General features: G+C 38.8%; 1 protein-coding gene across 1 annotated transcript in view; it reads right to left on the bottom strand.

Moving 5' to 3' along the window:
• The window catches only part of LOC124553747, a 167,090-nt gene that overhangs the window by 67,775 nt on the left and 76,365 nt on the right, over positions 1-22,950 (bottom strand). Inside the window, exon 4 of the mRNA XM_047127682.1 lies at positions 5,592-5,687. Coding sequence (XP_046983638.1) covers positions 5,592-5,687 — 96 coding nt within the window. The remainder of the gene's footprint in view (positions 1-5,591; positions 5,688-22,950) is intronic.

Below are 22,950 nucleotides of genomic sequence, written 5' to 3'. Positions count from 1 at the left end.
ATGTTATTTGTAGTACCATTATCAGTATTATTTACAGTGTTACAAACATGTGATATTTATATTGCCATCTCTCATTGTCTCTTTTCCCAACTTTGCTATGAAGATGATCTGCTACTCACAAGAAACTGCTATTATTATTTTTTTAAATAGACTTTGTTTTTCTCATCTGTTTAACCTTCGGTTGAGACCTGTATCCACATAACATTCTTCTCCCCCCCCCCCCCCCCAAATCCTCTGTTTTTTAATGAATAGTCTGTGTGTTAAAGGTAATGCTCTGTTTACTATAAAATGACTGTGAAAAGAGCTATCATTCTTACTGCACATGAATCTCAATGGAACAGAACATGTTTATCCAGTGTCTCAATAGCTGAAGCATTGTTTTCTCCTCTGTAATTACTACTTCCAGAATAAAAGATCTTGATCATGATTTAACTGACTGCCTTTAAACATTAATGCTGGGCATAAGTCTACAGACTATCTGTTCATGGTGTAATTTGCTGACTTTTCTCTTTTGCAGAGTGTGGTTCAGAACAGAAAAGCTGCACTTACTTGCTGTAGGTATAATTTGACATTTTCTAACCTCTGACCAATTCACATCTGTTCCTCTGTTGTTTTCTCATGTTTGTATTATGCTGTGTTAAAGGAGGGAAAAAAATCACCTGTACTAAATTTCTGTGGCAAAGTACATTTATTACATAAATAGTCAGCAATTTCGGCTTTGTATGTTGTTTGCAAGCTCATAGGATGCAGCTTATATTTTGCCAATATATACCTGAAAGATGCTACACAGTCACATCCCAAAAAGATTAGGAAGTGGCATCTTGTACAAATTAATAAATTTAAAAACTGGAACTTCAAAAAAAAAAAAAAAAAAGAGTGCTGCAATAGCCTATGGCTATAATGTCCGTGAGTCACAGTCAGAATCAGTCAATTAATACAGATACCTGGATATAACAATCTGTAGGGATTTAAAATGTATCAGTTGAAAGATAAAGTTGTAGGTAAAGCAGGAGGCAGACCTGTTCAGTGGTGGACTAATGACAAAATACAATCAGTCTGCAAAGCAGATTGCTTACACAACACTTTGCTATCCATCCTATAACACTGCTCAAGTGTGTCACACCCGCAGCTAAAAAACTGTACATGCAGATGCTTTTAGGTAGAGTGTGAAAGCCTATCTATATATTTACAAGAAGTAGCCTTCTCTGGTAAATCAAGGAATATACTAACCCACTATGTGTCAATTCCATTGGGACGTTGAAGAGCAGACCAGACTATATTTGCATACCCAGAGATATTTAAGCAGTCATTCTTCCTACACTACACATGTGAATGGAAAGGGAAGAAGCTCTGATAACTAGTTCAGTGACAGGCAACCTCTGCCATGCAGCTCATGCAGCTCACAGCAGTTTGCAGAGCATACATACGGATTTGAACCTAGATTTATATGGTCTTCATTCTTTTTTCATTTGTCAGTCAGTTGTCAAGCAGTAAACAATATAAATCACAGACTAGTTCTGTACCTTTAGTGCACCTGTGACTGTCGATGTGGGTGGCATTAAACAAGTGTAGCTCTCCTGAGAGATCATCCAGGCCCAACAATTAACAAGCACTTTACCAACAGTGGAGCAAGCAACTGGCTCAATTATTTCTACATTGAAACATACATCTGTATGATTTTACTGCAGTTCACACTTAAGCATTGCTTTCAAAATATTATTCTACTGTTCCACTTTCAAATATTATGTGAGGAAAAATAAACACCTAAGTCTTTCTGTGCACTGTGTAAGCCCTGATTTCTCTTATTGTATCACAATGGTTAATTCTCACTCTATAGTTGGGAGTCAAGAAAATAATTTAGCATTCAGAGGAGAAAGTTTCTGATTGAAGCTTGATGAAAAGATCTTACCACAAATAAAAATGCCTTTGTTTCAATGACTGCAACCACTGCTCATATATCATATCCATGACACTGTCTTCCCTATATTGTGAAAATAAATGATCTCCCTTTCTCTGAACTTGTTTCATGTTCTTGATCAATTCTGTCTGGTACAGATCCCATATGTCACAGCAGTTCTGAAGAGAATGGACAAGAGTAGAGCAGGATGTCTCTTTAGTAGATCTATTGCATTTTCTAATTTCTCTGCCAATAAAACAATCTGCTTCTCCTTCTGCCAGAACATTTTCTGTGCAATGATTCTAATTTAAGTTGCTTGTAACTGAAATTTTTATTTGCATTAGGAACAACAGAGGGCCACAACACCTTAAAGATGACTTCCTGTTAATTTCAATGAACTGTGATCTTTCTGATATGAAATCATGAATCCTCTCACACAATTAAGAAAATTCTACAAAGGTATGCAATTTTATTGGAAGCAAGTTGTGAGGAACCGTGTGGAAAAACATAGGAATATGGAATCAACTTGAGATCCCATCTTGATTGCACTCATTACTTCATGTGAATAAAGAACCACCTGTGTTTCTCGAGGAATAGATATTCTAAATCTGCACTGGTTGTGTGTCAACAGACAGTTTTCGTCAAGGTATTTCATAATCTAGAACACAGTATCTGCTCCAGTAGCTGGGTCATATGTTGCACGTATGGCAAGACTGCGAAACAGTTATGATTTCATGGTTGTGTGGACCTCCCTCAGGGGTGAAGAGAGCTTCTAGAGGTTGACTTGAGCTATACATCACAAAAACAAACTTAAAATATATGATTGGTAGAGAAACATTTAATTTACACCTCAAAAAATTAAGTTACCAAATCGTTTTTGTTTGTTTCTAGATACACATCTATAGTCTTGGTATACATTACATCCCCATGCCACAGTACCAAACTGGAGCCTATCCCAACAGTTAAGTACATCATCTGAATCAGACTGACACAGCTCCAACATTTCTGCTGCTACTGTACACAAGTTACTGTGTGAAACATCTGAGCTTTCATTTCCTTTTTTTTTTATAGCATTTTAATGTGGGGCAGAGATTACAATGTGTACCAGTTCATAGCAAAACTGCAGACATGTACCTGGAAACAAACCAAAAATAAATTTTCAAGGTGAGTGTCAAAACTTTAAGACTGCCCCTCGTATGTAGCACAGGCTATAGATACAGATGTAAAGGTGAAATGATGGTTAATCACTCTATGTATATACACTGAATGTCTGTAACATAAAATACAACACTGGAAACTCAAATATTTTGCACTGAACACTTAGGGAGAAGGTGCACAAATAATGGTTATCAGGTTTCACTACTTTATAAAAATAATAACTTTTTAGTATAAATTTTAAAATTTTAAAAATGATTTTCTTTTTATACACTGAGTAATCCACAACTCATAAGTACACACAAGCTGTAATGTCAGTCACTGCATGCTGAATGCAATGCAGTGTATTTGACTTGGTACAGTCCTGACACCTCAGTTTAATATTGGCAAACATGTGACCCAAAGTAGACATTTGCTTATCCTGTACAGCACTGAGGAGATGAGGTGGCATTTGTTCATGAAACACTTGGAATCCTTGTATATGGTGTTTTATGCCCATGATAATGAGTATCTGTCCTAATTCCAGTTAACTTTGGAAACCAGAATTCTTGTATAATCTCTGATATGCTACAGTCCCTACATCTTGCAAGTACTGTCATCCTAAGTTCAGTGTTGGTCAACTGGCAAGTTCTGTCATATTCTGTACTCACTTGTCTGCGACAGATTGCTCAGGTATTGTGTCTTGTTCTGTCAGGGGTTAGAGCAAAATATCCATGCAAATGATAGGATGGATTGATTTAGATGGAAAACGGGAAAGCCCAGCTAGTGCCGACCTGTTAAGCAGCAAAGTGAACTGGTTACCTTTGAAGGGTATAAGCACTGTCATGTTTATGGTTGAGAAACTGGAGAGCAGATGTGGCAGAAGTATACACTCCCATCCTCTCAAAAGTGGAGCACTGCCACATACTACACAAATGCACATCAATGTCCTACATAGTACAACAAAAACAGACAGATGTGCAATTTTTATTTTTTACAATATTCTTCATACGATATCACTTTGGAAGCATTTATTCACAGATAAATATGTATGATCCTATGATTTTTCTAAATCCACTTGACTCTAGTTCTTATGCCTCATATTTTTCATAAAAATCTAATGTGGTTTGTATATTTGGAAACCATCTTGTCTCATTTGTATATGACAATTTGTTGACTGAGGTGCATTTCAAAAACAAGTTTCAGATAGAGAACAACTTTTCTCACAAGTTCAGCATGTGGATCAGGAGTTTGGTTGGAGAAGAACGAATGGTAATGGCAAGTGAGTTCTGTATCAAACTGAAGCTTCACAGATCAAGAGTTGAATGCTGTTTGTATACTACTTTTGTTATTTCTGTTGGTGACAAAGTGCAGTGATTCACATCACTGAAAATAATGGTAAAGACTGATATTTTAAATTAGATAATGGTTGCAAAATTAGTAGATGAGAAACCAGTGATGCAGAATGATCATGACCTAAGTTTCCCCTTAAAGTTACTGAAAATTAAATGTCTCTGTGACAAGTTGAGCTTCATACAATATTCATGGTGCAAGAACAATTTACCTTACTGATAATTCTATCATGACTATCATTCTACAAACATAATAAATAAATGTGTTTTGCACCTTCTGTACACTGAATAGGAATTCAATTATTATCCAATTTTTTACCAATACATTGTAAACAGTTATCAGCAGTCATCAAAAATGAAAGTACAGAAAGTATGAAGAAAAAGAGACAAGAAGAAAAAATTCATTCTGTAGTAGGATCAAACTCATGAACCTCAGCACACTTATTTGTGACCATACAAACTGCACTGTGGTGTTATTTTGCAAGCTCTGATCACTTTAACAGATTTCATTCAGTTGACATGTGTTAACAAAAGACAGTGGGACAAATGGTTTTAGGGTGAAATAGCTGGTTCTTTCCTGTTGTAATTTGCATACAATAAATTTCCACAATAAACATTTGCTTTGCACATTGTTAACTTTTCTGTATGCACTGTCACTACTTTCTCCTTTTCATCAAAAATAATTTAGATTTTGTTAACTGCAAGTTTTACACTGTCTAGGGGCTATGCACATTACTTTATGAGGATTGTGGCCATGCCTAGTCATGTAACCAAGTTGATTCCCACTACTGCCATGTATATGGTTCACTTTTGCAAATAATACTACGTTTTATTTTTTGACGTAATAGTTGAAACTCCATGACTAGCCCTAGTAGTAAGTGCACTGGAATGTAACTCCACATGCAAGGCAACTACTGGGTGTATTGAGTAGCTCAGTAGTTCCCATTGTTGGTATCATGCACTGGTAACAGATGATTGCAATTAGCTAAAGATGCTCCACAAGAATAGCTGGAAATGACCTTGAAGCAACCCCAAGATTTAATATCTTAGTTGTAAGAATGAGATCAGTTAAGTTGGATCTCCCCATTATCTTCAGCTGGGAAAAAAAAGTCTGAAGTTCAAGTACACTCTGCAGATGGGCACAAAGAACAATAAGCAAACAAACTGTGGAAAGTTGCAGAGAGCAACTGCATCACCATTTAACTCACCAGCTCCTTCTTGGGCACCAGTGTGTACAGTGGGAGTGGTTTGTAGCATTCTCTCTTGGCTTCCAGTATGGTGCTGAGATGCACATTCATAGAATTCTGACAACAGACATAAAATATTATGTTACTGGTACCTAGTTTGATCATGGCAAACAACAAAGGCAATATGTCTTGATGGCATTTGAACATTTCATACATAACATACAAAGGTCCCACACAACTTAAAATTTGCACAGTGCGTCACTCAAATTTTGAAAAATATAAAGGGGAAAAAAATCTATATTCATTCACAAGGTGTAGCTTTTATTGAAAAAAAAACAGTGTGTTCATAATCCTGCAGGCCCATCTTTAGATTCTTATCATCATTATTTTGTCTTTATAGGTACATGGCAGTTTTCACAGAGCCTATTACAGAAATACAATTTCATTTGATAATGGAATTATTGTCATTAACAAGAGGACCTTGTGGAAAAGCTCCATGTGATTTTCTTCATATTTAAAGGATTACAAAGTCAGTGCACAGTCATCAGTTTCATAAAGTAATGTGTTGAAATTCTGAAAGATACTTTGAAACGATAATCTTTAAAGATTAGAAAATATCTGAGGGTCATTAGATACCAAAAATTTGCAGCATTTATAAAAAGAAAAATAACTGGAAGTTGAATGCATAGAATGTATTCATTCAATTACTGGTTCACTTCTTGCTACCCTCATGCCACCCTCTTTGTCCATTTTGTCTACTGTGATTTGAAAGGCTGATACCATTCCTATACATGATGACCATCATGCACAACAGCCTAAACACCAGGGGGCTAAACAAAACACCTTTGTGCCATTATCTCCAGTCCTACTGAAGCTTTATATAAACAGATAAATTTTAATGAAATTAACATTTCAGTTTTAATTACTGAGCATTTGAAAAAGTGAAAAATTAAACAAAAACTGAAGCAATTTTTATTTCTAAAGGTTCAACAATATCATTGATGTACACAATTTTTGCTTTTAACAGTCAGTCATTTTAAATGCCTGAACCAAATATCAATTTAATATCATATGATGAGAAATTTTAAATAAAGAATGCTACTTTTATTACAGTGTCATATCCATTCGATACGATGTGACATACTGACTTATATTTCATTTCTGCTAAAGGCTCTGCATTAAGGTCATAGTGCATGCCATTGGTTCCACTGTAAGAAACTACTCAAAATCCATGCCATGTATCATACGAAGTCAAGAGATGGGGCAGGTAAAGATTTAGTTTCCGCTTGTGAAGCCTATACTTACTTCTTCAGCCTGAATCAAAACTGTGTGTACAATACAAACAACTGGAGCATCTACACAACCGCTCACTCCAATTGGGTTGCACCAATACAGAGTAGGCACGTGCACAGTTATTATCTCTGAGGACTTGCTAGATTTAGCAATGATTGGAAACATGTTTATGAGTGCCATGGACTATGTAATCAAGGTGTATATCGAAATAAGAGCATCAAAGTCTAGTAAATAGGGATGATGGTTTCAAATTAAATGAAGCTCGGGGTCTGACACTCAATTTGTTAATATACTGCCAGGCAACACATCCAACTGATAAAAAACTGGTGAAAGGACATGTATTTCAAGGAATGCCAGTGGGAGATCTGAAAAACAAAAGATCATCAAGAGAGTTGGGTGCACCTGAAACTGAATTCATAATCAGCTATAAATGTAAACTCATTTAAACTCTTATCATACATATTTAAATTTGGAAAATAGCTTAAATTTCCAAGTTAACAATCGCATCCTTTCTATCAAAACCAAATTTAACGGCTTATTTTCTCCTTTCATTATGACCCCTTACATAACAGAAAACAGTACAAAGATGTGAAAATTTATAAAACTCAAGCGGAATTTTTACACATTTGTCATGCATACTCATTTATTCAACTGTTAAATGTTACATCGACATTCAGTGTATGTAATTTTCATCTTCTTCAATATTTAAATTCTATTTGGCATCCTTTATATTAGAACTGGGCAAATATATTCTGATACTGTAAATAATTTCTCCTCCTAGTATTATCTTTATAAATGTTGGTGGTGTTTTGAAACAGTGTTAACGTGAATTTCACAAGAGTGTAAATGTACTACGAGGCTATTACCAGTATGCCCAACTGTTTGAAGAGCTGTCTGTGAGAGATTCTAGTTTAGATACCAAGCATTAGGTGCTTTTCAATAAAATTACATTTTCAAGAATTGGAGTTTGTCCATTAGGCTTGATTATAACACTTGCATTGACAACAAAAAGAATTACAACTGCTTATTGGAGATATTGCTCTAAGCTGTGCCTTTTGGAGTAACGGGTTTCATTGCTGACTGATATGCTGCAGGTTGTCAGTTCAAACCAGAACATCAGAAATGATTTGTGACTTTTCATCCTTTCCCAACAGATCTGTTGCAAATACGCTTCTCGGGTTTGCCGCCGGATCGTATTGTGTAAATCTCACAATATTTCTTCGATGCAACTGCTCGACATCATCAGGTGGTGGAAGCTGCTGCTGTCACTGATAATTGCATGGCGGTGTCAGAATTTATCATGATGGGAGCAGGCAATACGTGTGCGTGGGAAGACGCTCATAGTTGGAGGAAAGTGGCGCTCCTGGTGCTCCCTGCTGGGAGCTACAGAAAGGCCATCCATGCGTGCGCTATGGGCAATGACAGTGCTGCCGGGCACCCCTGTGGTTAAAGTATGAACTAAATCTCAACTACGCATTGCATCACTTGAGGAAACAGAAGTTCTTGTTTTCCCTGTGTTTGATTTAATGGCAGCCAGTGCTGGATTCCAGGCAGCGCTCAGTTGAAAATCTGCATCCCTGTTGATAAGATTGTCCACCGTGCAGATATGTATAGCCTCCTAAATAACACAGTCCCAGAAAGATGACGCTGGGGATAAAATTTCTGTCTGTTCGTAAAGCATACGATGTCCCGTGTCCAGGCAATGCTCCGCTACCGCTGATTTATTAGGTTGCCCCAGGCGTGTATGACGATGATGTTCGACGCAACGTTCTTGCACAGTTCGGCATGTCTGTCCAATATAAGATTTTCCACATTGGCATGGGATTTTATACACACCATGTTTCCTGAGGCCAAGGTCGTCTTTGACCGAGAACAATAAATTCCTCAGTTTTACTGGTGGCCGAAAAACACACTTGACATCATGCTTTCTGAGGATTCTTTCTATTCTCTAAGACATGCCGCCAAAATAGGACAAGAACGCTGTTGCAGTGGGCGCCTCTGTTACTTCATTTACATCCCTGCTTTGAGTTTGCTTGGAATGGAATGCATGGCGTATCTGCCTATCAGAATAGCCATTCTGTTGGAATACTGTTCTCAGGTGTTTTAGCTCACCAGATCGACTGTCCACATCTGAGACTACATGTGCTCTACGCACCAAAGAGCATAGGACACTACCGCATTGCGCAGGATGATGGCAACTTGTGGCCTGCAAATATAGCTTTGTACGAGTTGATTTGCGATAGACGCTGTGTCCCAATGTACCATCAGCTGTTCTTCTGACTAAGACGTCCAGGAATGGTAAGATGCCATCCTTTTCCACTTCCATAGTGAACTGTATATTGAGATGGAGTGAGTTCCGATGTTGGAGAAACACAGGTAATGTCTCTACTCCGTGGGGCCACACCACAAAGGTATCGTCTACATACCGCCAAAAGTATTTAGTATTTATTGTTTCTGGAAAGTCTTCAAAAATATTATGTTTGTAATGTTTGTGTATTCTAGAATATACAATATATGTACAAATAAAAGCACTCTCCACCCATATGAGTTCTGTTCCAGCTGTTGTTTGATTTTCATAATAAAAATGCTTTCTGTGCAAAGTGTTTTATTTTGTTAACAGCCTAGCATTTGGATTTGGATGTCAGTGTTCAGTTGAGATGGCAGGTACTTCAAAATATCTACATAACTGTGGCTCCAATTGGCCAATATAAAAGCTGTCGCCTACATGAACCAGAATAGGAATACAAGTGGTACATTGCTTCCAGGGTCCATATATTCGAGATACTAATGGATTCCAAAACAGTGATGAGTCAGTTGCACATCAGGCATCCAACAGTGTTTTCCAAAAATGCTGGTCAGGATCCAACAAAACTTCTCAAATGATCTGTCAGGGTTTGCAAATACAATAGGCATGATAACAATGTTTTTGGTGAATGTGTACTTTCACATGCATAGCACAGCCCAGCAACAGTTCAAAAACAACAGAGAGAAACTCAGCATCTATCAGTAGGAATTCCACTTAATGAACAACAATTCAAGAATAGTGCCCAATCTCATGTGAAAATGACATATTCCTTCATACAGAACATTTTCACCTTCTGCCACATTGTGAATTTGAATATACAGAGGTCAACAAAATCTCACACTTGATGCAGAAGACATGGACTGCTCTCTTCTCATAACAGTGTCACAACAACCAAGGAATTCTTTAAGTGGTGCCAAGCACATTGAGTAACTGGAACAGAAAATGAGTCACATGAGAAAAGTACAACTGATTCCTAAATTTGTTCTCTGTGACAGTTGTGGAAGACTTTGCCTCTCACATATGTCAGGTAGTGAGAGAAAACATACAGCATTTTATCACTACAAGAACTGTTGGATGAAGTAAGCAAGTTACAGGTGCCATGAATATTGAACCTACACATCAGGAGATAAGAGAGGATGCTGAAGAAGGGGTATGAATCTTTTAACATCTATCTCCATCACAATTTGAATCCACCAGGAAGAATGGACTTTGTCAACTCTGATTTATACTGCAGCCATCAAACAACCACCCAGCATTCGACCAACACAGGTACAACCAACTCCTCTGCCAAGAATAATGTCCCTCAGAAGAACAGGCATAAGGAGGACAATGACATGCCAGCGTGTTTCCACTGTGGATGCCCTGAATACCTTGTACATTACTGCAGAGAAAGAAAGCAAGTTTTCAACAACTAATACACTGACAGACCCCAGTCATTACAGCAGTTCTATTCACACTAGTCAACAGCAGATGGCTGCAGATTGGAGCAGAACAGCTCAGACTTGCCGATGTTTCTCGGTCAGGCCACATACTATTGACAGTTTGGTAGTAGCTTCCTCCCCTTCCTCTCACTGACACCATCATCGGCAGTCAACTTGCCTGGGTACTCGTCAACTCAAGGGCTTCCTTTTCTGTTATGCCTAATATTTATCAGCTAAGAAAGACTACATTCTGTGATATGAAATTGATTGCTCTGAAAGTCTCAAAAGAGAAATATGTCCAGCAGACGGAACATGCTGCAAGAATAACTAACACTAGCAGACACAGTCCTTCAAATTTGTAATTTATCGGAATAAAGTCATAATGTTATTCTCAGATGGCAGTTATTTGCAGGAATTAACAAACCATTGTAGACTATGGAAGATCAGAGTTCCAAATTAACAAAGCTGTTCCGACAAGTACATATAACAAAGACTGCTCTGGATAGTTGTTTGCTTTTGGAGACATTGTCATCCTGACGTCAGTTAAGTTCCAGCTGTCAGTTGAGATACTCAGTTAAACTGTCAAGCTTTAGTCAACTGCAAAAAGCTACTTGGGCTCATAAAAGAACTCTGCATGGCAGTAAAGATCATTGTAGGTGGTTGTGGAAAACTTGGGATCCTAACTGCATGAGCTGCCACTACTCATTGTTAAGTGTATATGCATAGGGCAGCTCAACCAGTCCAGGAAGGGCAGCTTAGGGCCATCAGTGAAAAATTATGCTGTCACCATTACAGTCAATGAAGGGGAGGAAGCTACTACCAAACTGTCAATAGTATGTGGCCTGACCGAGAAACATCGGCAAGTCTGAGCTGTTCTGCACCAATTTGTTGAAGCTTTCAAACCCATAGCAGAGCCCAAGCGGCCCATGATAAACCACGTCAACACTGAAGATCATCTACCAATTAGCCAACACTCATATAGGCTGAACAGTGGATAATGCAGGAGGAGAGGGCGGGGAGCAGAGAGGGGGGAGGAGGGGACAGAGAGTGGTGACGAGGGGACAGAGAGTGGTGACGAGGGGGTGGCAGAGAGGGGGGACGAGGGGGTGGCAGAGAGGGGGGACGAGGGGGTGGCAGAGAGGGGGGACGAGGGGGTGGCACAGAGGGGGGACGAGGGGGTGGCACAGAGGGGGGACGAGGGGGTGGCAGACAGGGGGGACGAGGGGGTGGCAGACAGGGGGGACGAGGGGGGTGGCAGAGAGGGGGGACGAGGGGGTGGCAGAGAGGGGGGACGAGGGGGTGGCACAGAGGGGGGACGAGGGGGTGGCAGAGAGGGGGGACGAGGGGGGTGGCACAGAGGGGGGACGAGAGGGTGGCACAGAGGGGGGACGAGGGGGTGGCAGACAGGGGGGACGAGGGGGTGGCAGAGAGGGGGGACGAGGGGGTGGCAGAGAGGGGGGACGAGGGGGTGGCAGAGAGGGGGGTCGAGGGGGGTGGCAGAGAGGGGGGACGAGGGGGGTGGCACAGAGGGGTGACGAGGGGGTGGCACAGAGGGGGGACGAGGGGGTGGCAGACAGGGGGGACGAGGGGGTGGCAGAGAGGGGGGACGAGAGGGTGGCAGAGAGGGGGGACGAGAGGGTGGCAGAGAGGGGGGACGAGAGGGTGGCAGAGAGGGGGGACGAGAGGGTGGCAGAGAGGGGGGAGGGTGTGGCAGAGAGTGGGGAGGGGGTGGCAGAGAGTGGGGAGGGGGTGGCAGAGAGTGGGGAGGGGGTGGCAGAGAGTGGGGAGGGGGTGGCAGAGAGTGGGGAGGGGGTGGCAGAGAGTGGGGAGGGGGTGGCAGAGAGTGGGGAGGGGGTGGCAGAGAGGGGGAGGATGGGGCAGAGAGGGTGGAGGAGGGGGCAGAGAGGGTGGAGGAGGGGGCAGAGGCGGGGGAGGTGGTGGCAGAGACGGGGGAGGTGGTGGCAGAGACGAGGGAGAGAGAGAGAGAGAGAGAGAGAGAGAGAGAGAGAGAGAGAGAGAGAGAGAGAGAGAGAGAGAGAGCAGCTTGTCAAACCTTATGGCATCACTCAGCTAACCAAACAGGTAGCTTAGGTGTTTGGAGGAATGCAAATACAGAAAACAAACAGGATTGCTTCTGTCACTGCTCCTTGCTTTCTTTCCACAAAGAAAATCAAGTGCAAAATGAATGGACACATTCTGGCAACCCACTAAACCTTGTATCATTGTGCTGAAGGTACACAAAACAAATTATTGGACTGCACCAGAAAATCGTTTGGGAGAAGCAAAGAATGATTCTTTATGAAGAATTATTTTATTAACAAGAAATGAAGTTTAGATGGTGAACAGACGCACGTGAAGTGCAGTTTTATCTCCAAGTGAGAGTATCAGAAGTGGCTATATTTTTTCCAGTGGTGTAGATAATTTTAGAAGCAGAGTGGATGAAGTAAATACTGAGGAGGTAAAAGCATACCAAGAAAACGAATAGCCAGAACCAACAGTTTACATAAATTCCACCTGTTATGTAATTTATAAAAGCAGAAACTGAAAAACTTTAATACCTGTATAAGGTAGATCATTTGTATTTCACCCCGTTCTAAATGAATTTGTGGATTTGAGATCAACAAGTTGCCACCTGGAATTAATTTCAGCAAAGTGACGCACCTGTGTAAAAGATTGAAGTTTATTTGGAAGCCAGTTTGGCATAACAGTGCACCTGTGACATGTATACAACAGTTCTATATTTGAAAGAATGCTAGGATGCTGTTATATGAAATAGGAGATTATGTGATGTTATGACAAACTGCTGTGAAACTGTGAAGAACTACTACAAAATTTACATGCTCCTGGGATAGACCATTTCAGATACTGAGTTTCACATTATTAATTGATGCTCCATCCCTCAGCATCATTTATGGTTTAGGGACTAAAAACAAATGTTATTATAAGCCTTAGGTGGGAAATATTGTAAGTATTTCCTAAGTCAACCAATTATTTAGCCATACATTTATGATTATCCTTATCAAGCTCCTGATTAGCTAGAATATTTTGCTTAAGTCTTGCATGTGTGTCTTCAGTGTAATGTTTGCTCTGTGCCATCAAGGGTTTCAAGAACATTGGTTTGATATTACCAAAGCATGGGAAGAACTACTCCCTACAGGACTGCTTGCTATGGACAATAGCCTGACTGTTGTGGATATCTGGCCTTCATCAAACAATGTTAGCCACAAAGCGGACACCTTTTCTCCACTGTGCAAATCTGTGTTCTAACTTGGTTCTCTGTGGTTGTAACTTGGTTCCATGTGATTAACAGTCACCTGTATTACTAATGAATCACTACTTTTACATATCTATGTTACCTTATACCCATCATCCCAAAATTAACTGGTATGCCCTTTTCACCCTCATTTTGCTGTCTCCCTTATTTCTCTATATTTTATGATCTACTACTACTGAATGGCTTTGTCATAAGTTTGCATTATTTTTTTATGTTGATAAGTTGTTTCTACATAGTTTTCCTCTTTGTCTGGTATTGCAAAGTTGAGTTCAAAGTTTATGAAATGTTTGCTGTCAAATATATTTGACAAAGATCTTTGACATAGCACTAGAAGGAGTATTACACTGTCTTCATACTTTTCGTCAAAGTTCAAGATGGCTGACAACAACAACTTGTTATTAACTGCAGCAGTTGCATGTACCACAACTGCACTGTGTGCATATGCGGAAGAGAAGTGGGGAGGGGGGGGGAGGGGGGAGGGGGGGGGGGAAGGAAACATACCTGGGTGAAGCCATGGGTTTTACGACAACACGATAAAAGCATTCAACAAAATTTGTTATGTGAGCTTATAGTAAAGGACGTCAAGTCGTACATCAATTACTTAAGAATGGATGAGCATACATTTCTGTATGTGCTCAATGAAGTGTATCCTCATATCACAAAGTTCAATATTCACTTAAGAACTGCTACATCTGCAGAAGACAGGCTCACTGTAACACTCTGATTCCTTGCTACAGGAGAGGGTTAGGTTAGGTTAGGTTATGTCAGGTCTCCAATCTTCGTAATTTATTTTTGTATTCAGCATGCCTCACATTGTAAAGCATCTCATCAGCTTCATACATCTCTTAATTTTGTAGTTGTCGGCACACACCAACTGTATTACCTGCAATGTTTATAAAAACACTACAGACGACAGAATGCAGCGATGCTAGCGCTCCATGTGGTAACATGTCTCATTGCAGTGAACAGAAGACAAGTGACTTCTTTGATCAAATCTACAGTGAGGCCCTAGATTTGATCAAATATTTGACGACATTTGACAAAGTTCCCCATTACACCATCAAATATCTTTGACAAAGATACTGGACAAAGATATTTGACAAAGAAATTTGAGAGTGTAAGACCGGCCTTACTCATGAGTGACACAATTCAGTGTCTTTCGTAGACCGTGTTTCTCCTTGGAACATACTTAAGAATGTTCACTGCCTCACTTACACCAAATTCTGTACCAAAGCCTCACTTACACCAAATTCTGTAGGTCCCCAATTTATAGCTGAATGAATGGAATGTTTGTTCCACTACATAAGAATCAGCTACTTATATGCCATCCCATATTCCATTCTGGTGTTTCACTTTTGTGTTACAAACAGAATTTCACTCCACACACATACCCAGTAATATTTAATAATAGTGGACTTCCACTCAAGGACTCCATTATAATCCCCTGGACTGGATTTCAGTTCTCCACAGAACTGAAATAAATTTGAATGCCACTACTGAACCAGTCCTGTTATTCATTCCAGAATTTAAGTTCTCCCTCAATACATATGAGTACTCCGTCTCCCTTTGGATATTAACTACATTGAATTGCTCAAGTCCTTTGATCAGATGACACAGGAGCAGCAACAAATCACTGGATAAAGCTGGCACCCATTCCAACAGTGCAATGTTTCACTTGACGTAACTATTCCTGCAGTGAATTCCATCCTGCTTGCTATTCTTATACTGAGCGTGACTGTATAGTGCTATTTCACACACAAATTTTATAGTATAACATGTAAAGACACTTCACCTGGTTATGTGTCTTTGCCTTGTTACAGTGGATTATACTGAGATGAAGTGCCAAAGTTATTGACTACTTTCATTTTTCCACTGTCAAGAATTGTACTTTTGTAGTCTCACCTATGATTGTGTTCTTTAATTAGAATTATTATTTTGTATTTGTCTTATCAGATGCCTACTTTAGTGGCCATTTGAAACAATAGTCTTTTACTGTTGTACTTATCTCTTCATTTGCTGTTTTATTGCACTAGTTATGTTTAAAACCTTTCTAGTCAGTTAAACCGAACTTCGTTACCTTGATATTGTGATCATACAATTTGCATCAAAGGTATCACAATTCATCTCCTGTAAATGATTTATTATTTACTTATAAGATGATTTAATGCAATGAGAAGTGCCATGTTTCGTAGTTCTCTCATTTTATAGTTTTCTTATAAAATCTGTTTAATTTCATATGTTATTCTGGTTGATGCTGAGAACGATTTAATCAAGTACTTAACTTGGTGCCTTCAAGACTGACCACATTCTGAGGAGGCCTTTCAACGTCACACAGCCCCTTCTATTGCAAATCACACCAGGTCCATTACCCCTTCCAATAATACTAGAAGTCAATCATTTACTTCCTTCATGAATCTTAAAAACCCATCCATAAACATGTACTGATTATTTTTACATTATGTTCTAATCCTTATTGCACAAGTGTTTTCAGTTGCTTGTACTCCTTAAACCTGTGTCTGAAATGTGATTTAACTACCTTTGTAACACCACTACCATCACAATCCAGTGTCCTGAACTATAGTCACTGCATTGTGACAAACAATTGTACTCACATTTCATGATCTGAATTGTTACATGAAATTGAAATACTGTTATCTGTATGTTTTAGGGCCCTCTGAGACTGTTGCAATCACCTGTGGTGACTTCTTTCAGGCAGAGGAGAGGGACTGTACAAGGTTCCATCCAGGCCCCAAAAACGTAATTTTCATTACTTAAATTGCATAGAAAGGCCACTTTTTTCATCCATCACCTTTCAGCTGATGCTGCAACAATAGGCCACATCATCATCAGCAGTAAAGCTGCCTTGCCAATTAAATCATGCTGCAGGATCACCTGACTTGTCAGACTAAGGGCTCTCCATGGAATGGCCAAAAAATGTCTCTCTGTTCTGTTCTGAGCCACCACCTACAGCAGATGCTAAATGGCTTAGTTTCTTTACCTTGACATTTTCCCCCTCTTCTCCAACATTGATGTGGAGCTATTGGAGCTATCTTCTCTCATCCCCCCCCCCCTCCTGCCAATCTTCACCATGTAATCCCAAAGACCAACATACTGATATGGTTTCTTTTCAGAACATGGATACAATATATTAATTACAAGCCTGAACCACGTTCCAGTACTGCCTACACCCCCCAGTAGCTATTCAAGGACTTATGTACCAAGATTCATCTCTTCCCAGAATTTCTGCAAGAAATAAACCAATTTTTATGCAATGATGTGCAAGAAAGATATTTCCTTGTCCTAAAGGAGGCACAAACATCTTCATTCTTAAGTGTTGTATAATAATGCTGAGCCAGAATTTTACACTAATGCATGTGGTTATGGAATATGTGCAGTTCTACTTGACGTTCAAATTAAGAAATGTTCTGAAAAGGTGACATCTTATGCTTCCAGAGCACTCTTCAGGTTTGAGATGAACAACTCTATAACCAGGAAAGCGTGCCTAGCAGTGTTTTTGGACCACCAACATGCTCTCACCATATTTTTTTCATAAACCATACACCATTAAACTGGATCATTACGCTTCATGCCAGCTAAGTAGCCTAAGAAATCTAACAGAGTGATAGCCACGAGGAGCATGAAGCTTCAGGAATGCTTTGACAAGTACAACAGTGACAATGGAATCCCACTCATCACTGCATTAAAAGACTTAGCTGCTGAATAGAGGGAAGATCCAGCACTACTAAAATTAATTTATTTATTTATTTAGCCATCCATGGACATTTTAAAAATTAATGGATGTTGTCAGTTGTGTACATTCATAGATTCACACAGTTTGTTGTTACATGTAGTTAAACATTGTGATATAAGTTATTTATAATCATTTTTGCTCCTTATCAAAATATTGTAAAACAAAAGCTATTTACAATCATTTTGTACTAAGGAATTTACTTATGGTGTAAAAGCAGTGTTCCTGCAAAAACAATTTAAAATTTTTCCTAAAGTGGTACATGTTATCTGCTTTTATTTTTGGCGGCAGTTTATTATACTGTTTTACACCTTCATACAAGAAGCTATTTTGAGTCTTATGATTATTCTTCCTGTCGAAGTGAAGACAGTGACTTGTTCTTGTACTATAGTTATGAAAACTGCTTTTTGTGCTGTAATTTTTTATAGTTTTCTTGATGTACACCATAGTTTGGAATATAAATTCGCAAGGAACAGTTAGAATTTCTCTGCAGTGGGCCCGCTTACTGCTTTTTGTTATAGTTCTTACTGCCCTCTTTTGCATTTTAAATACTCTTTGTAAATTCTGAGCACTGTTTCCCCAGAAAATAATACCATAACTGATTACTGAATGAATGTATCTAAAGTATACAGTTCTCAAACATTCGCTACTGCATGCGGATACTAGAACTCTAAGTGCATAACATGTTGTGGATATCTTTATCGAGAGTTTCATAGCATGTTCATTCCACTTCATTTGGCTCTCAATGTGCAACCCTAAAAATTTTGTTGTAGGTACATCACCTATGGAGATGTTATCTAGTTTTAAATTTAAGATATTGTTTTCTGTTCATTCTAAAGCTTATTGTACTTGTTTTCTTTACGTTGAGAGTTACTTTGTTTTCCTGAGACCATTTGTGAACATCCCTCAGCACTTCAGTAGAGTTTTCCAACATTTGTGCTGGTGTCTTACTGGTGATTACTATGCTGCTGTCATCCACAAACAATATCTTCTCTCCACGGCTGATATGTTGCGGAAAATCATTTATATACACCAGAAATAATACAGGGCCTAGTACACTTCCTTGAAGGACCCCAGTATTGATATATTGTGGATCAGATATATGATTCTCAATGTACTTTGATCCACTGGAGACATGTGTGATCTCTACTGACTGTACTCTGTTTTCTAGATATGAACGAAACCTTTTAAGGACCACTCCCCTTACTCCTAGTGCCTCTAATTTATGCGACAGCTTCTTGTGGTCAACTGTATCAAATGCCTTAGACGGGTCTAGGAAAAGGCCAGTTACATAGCTATTCTCATCTAGTGCTTCTAAAACTGTTTTTGTAAATTGTGCTTTTGCATATTCTGTGCCTCTACCAGGCCTGAAACCATGTTGGTCATTGCACAGGAGGTTGACTTTACTTAGATAGCTCAAAAGCCTGTTTTTAATTATTGTTTCTATCACTTTGGAAAAGCAAGACAATAGGGATATTGGTCTGTAGTTCTCAATGTTTCCTACATCACCTTTCTTGTGAACTGGTAAAATTTTGGCATGCTTCATGAAATATGGTATCTCGGACATGCCCCCAGTTGAAATATGTTCACCATTTTTTATGTACTTAAATTTGACGTATTTCGTGACTGTACCTTTTCTGTAAAATGTTTACAAGGCGATATTTGTCTTGGCTTCAGTTGTCTAGTGGAATTATGATTCCACAATGCAGTTTTGTCGGCTGCAGAAGTGACCTGGTTCAATGTGTTTGCCTCATTTTTTGGTGCTTCAAATACCATTTCTTCAAATGTGGCTTCTTCTTAAAGTGGTAACATAATTCATTCTTTCTGTTCACTAACAAATTATTTATGATGGCGACCTGCACATTGTTCTACCGTCAACACCATGGACACCATGAGTTCACTGCCGACTGACTACAGTCAAAGACGACTCCAGTGTCAAAGACATTTTACACAACACACAAGCTTCCACTTGTAATCAGTCTCTTTGATATTCTTCGTCACATTTACTAACAGTAATCAATACGCTGTCACTCTCAAAAATATAAGTAAATTAGCATATAATAAGGCAAATCACAATAAAAAAATTCTGACAAAAATATAAGAAAATATTTACAATTTGGTATCGACAAATCTGGTAGAAAATAACACATCTCCCAGATCCATTACATTCAGAGAGTCAGGGAAGCAACCAGATTTGAAGGATTCATTTATGATCTCTGTTAGTGGAGCTTTGATACCGTTTATATATTTTTTCAGCACACACATTGGGATTTCATCTAAACCTGCCAAGTTTTTTTTCTTTAATTGCCTTACAACATTGCATACTTCCTCCTCAGTAGTTGGAAGCAATACCATTAAGTTTGCTGTATGCTTCTGCATTGGTTGATTAGCACCTTTTGGAAAAATTTTCTGTAAGTTTGTTGCAATGCTGCTAAAGTAGGTATTCACATAATTTGCTAATTCTTTCAGGTTACTTTCTAAGTTTTCCTTGTTCCTGATTTGTGTGTTTGTACCTCTCTGCTTCACAGTTCCTGTTTCTTGTTTCACTACAGCCCATGTAGCTTTACTTTTATTATTGGCTAAATTTATGAACCTAACGTTGGCTGATTTTTTGCATTATTGAGTACCCTCCTCTAGATCCTTTTGTAGTTTCTGTAGTAGTGCAAAAAAACTGGATCACTATAGTCCTTTGTAATGGAGTTTAGGTATTTACAAGTTTGAGCACTTTTTCTAATTCCATTAGTAATCCGTTTATTGTTGGTGGGTGTTCTAATGGCAGCTATTGCTCTGGGGAATGTTTCTTCAAATTTTAATTTAAACTCTGACATAAAATTGGAGAACTTGCTATTCACTTTAGTTTCTATGTATACTCCTTCCCGACATTCATGTGCTACCTTTAAGGAAAACTCCTGTAAAGCTGATGGAGAGAAGACTCTTTTATATACATACAGTTTTGATTCTTTTTCCACACAAGCTTTTACTTTTTAATCTCTCAGTTTTCTCTGCCTACATCTGTAGCTACATGGTCAATGGTAGATGATGAAAGTGAGGTTATTCTTGTTGCACAGTTGGCTAGTGATGATAGACCAAAACTATGTAGGATATTCAGAAACGTGTTACTGGTGTCATCTGTTTTAGTTGTATTTATGTTAAAGTCCCCACACAAAAGGATATTATGTTTCAGAGTCAATGCTAGTTCTAGGCTTTGTATAAGTTTTGAAAAGAATATCTCTAAATTACCAGTGGGAGAACAACATACACATAATAGTTAGTTTCTTGGGCATATTTATAGCAACTATCTCTATTGCTGTCACTTCAAAGTATTTGTCTACACTTACCATGATAAGAATGGCATTGAATTTAAAGTCAGAAATGATATTAACATAAATACATGATCCTTCACCTTTCATTGTGTTTCTGCAATAAGAACAAGCTTGGACCTAAGACGGTAAAGTAATATATAAGATTTCACTTTTACGCCAGTGCTCTGTAATGCAGATAACAGTGCTGTCTAAGATTTGTAACTCGACTTCCAGCTGTTTTTTACACTCTGAATATTTTGGTGGAAAACCAAAGAAACCACGAGGAATCAGGAACTGATTAAATGAGAATTCAAATTAGTAAATGAAACACTATATTAGAGGCACAGTCATCCAATTGGCTGGAAATGGTTTCTCATCATCCCAACTTACCAACAGTCAGCTATTCTGCATTATTTCCATGATGTTCCCCTATCTGTTCACATGGGTTTCATGAAGACTAGACAGAATCACATGCAGATATCACTGGTCCAGTCTCTACCAATAGATTAGACATTATGTGAGCCACTGCAAGGAATACCAGTGACAGAAACACATGCTGCAACCCTCTCTCATACATCTGGTACCAATTCTGTCTGTAGCAGTCCAATTCCACAGAATAAGAATTGATATCTTGGGAAAGTTCCTAAGGTTGACAAATGGAAATGAAGGATAATATAGTCTCCACTGACTACCTCACCCACTACACTGCACCAATGCCATGTCAACTGCCAAAGCTTCATAAATTACAAAGTTCCTTGTACAACAAATTATTTTGAAGCATTTAGCATCCTGTATGATGATCTATGATTATGGAAAAGATTTTTATCAGAGGTAATTTCATGATGCAGCATCATCTACAGAAAGACAAATGGCTACCATCCTCAAACGAATGGCTTCACAAAATGTTTCAGTATGAGATTGGTAGATATGCTCCTGATACACACTGATGTCAAGCAGAAAGATTTAGATACAGTAATGCCCATTATATTCACATACAACACAGCAAAGCAAGACACTACAGATTTCACACTGCTCTTTCTGCCCCATGGCCATGACGGTAAAGCCACAATTAGTATACCCTTCCTGTTGCAAGCAGGTGATACTCATGATGACTACATAAAATACCTCATTACAAGCACTGAAGAACAAAGACAGCTGGAGTGCATAGATTAGATTAGATTAGATTATTTGTTTCTATTAAAAAATTTGTCAGTGGAGTAGGAGTTAGCCGCTAGTAAGTGTTTCAGGCTCCTTGTAAACTGATCTTTATTTGTAACTAAATTTTTTATGTTTGCTGGCAAATTATTGAAGATGAGTGTTTCTGAGTAGTGGACCCCTTTTTGAACTGAAGTCCTTGTGCAGATCATTTTTGTTCTTGGTATTGTATGTATGACCTGAGCTGTTTGTTGGAAAAAGAGGTATTATTTAGGACAAATTTCAGTAAGGAGTAAATATACTGAGAGGCAGTAGTTAGTAAACCCAGTTCTTTGAAGAGGTTTCTACAGGATGTCTGTGAATTTACTCCACAAATAATACGTATTACACGCTTTTGGACTCTGAAAACTTTTCTTTGACTTGAAGAGTTGCCCCAAAATAATATACCATTTGACATTATGGAATGAAAGTAGGCAAAGTATGCAAGCTTTTTCATTTTTATGTCACCTATGTCAGCTATCACAACAATTGCAAATACAGATTTGTTAAGGCGTTTCTGCAGTTCTGTGGTGTGCCCCTCCCAACTGAATTTATTATCAAGTTGTAATCCTAGGAATTTAAGACTGTCGACCTCTTCTATCTGCTCTTCTTCATACATTATGCATATGCTGGGTGGAAACCTCTTACAGGTTCTGAATTGCATATAGTGAGCCTTTTCGAAGTTTATGTCAGTGAGTTGGCTTTAAACCATTTATTTATATTCATGAAAATATCATTAGCAGATCTTTCTAGAACTACACCTGACATACTATTTATTGCAATACTTGTGTCATCTGCAAACAAAACGAACTCTGCTTCTAGCAGTGTAACTGATGAGAGATC

The sequence above is a fragment of the Schistocerca americana genome, chromosome 11 (genome assembly GCF_021461395.2).
Source record: "Schistocerca americana isolate TAMUIC-IGC-003095 chromosome 11, iqSchAmer2.1, whole genome shotgun sequence".
Taxonomy (NCBI): domain Eukaryota; kingdom Metazoa; phylum Arthropoda; class Insecta; order Orthoptera; family Acrididae; genus Schistocerca; species Schistocerca americana.
This window is presented reverse-complemented; position numbering and strand designations above follow the sequence as displayed.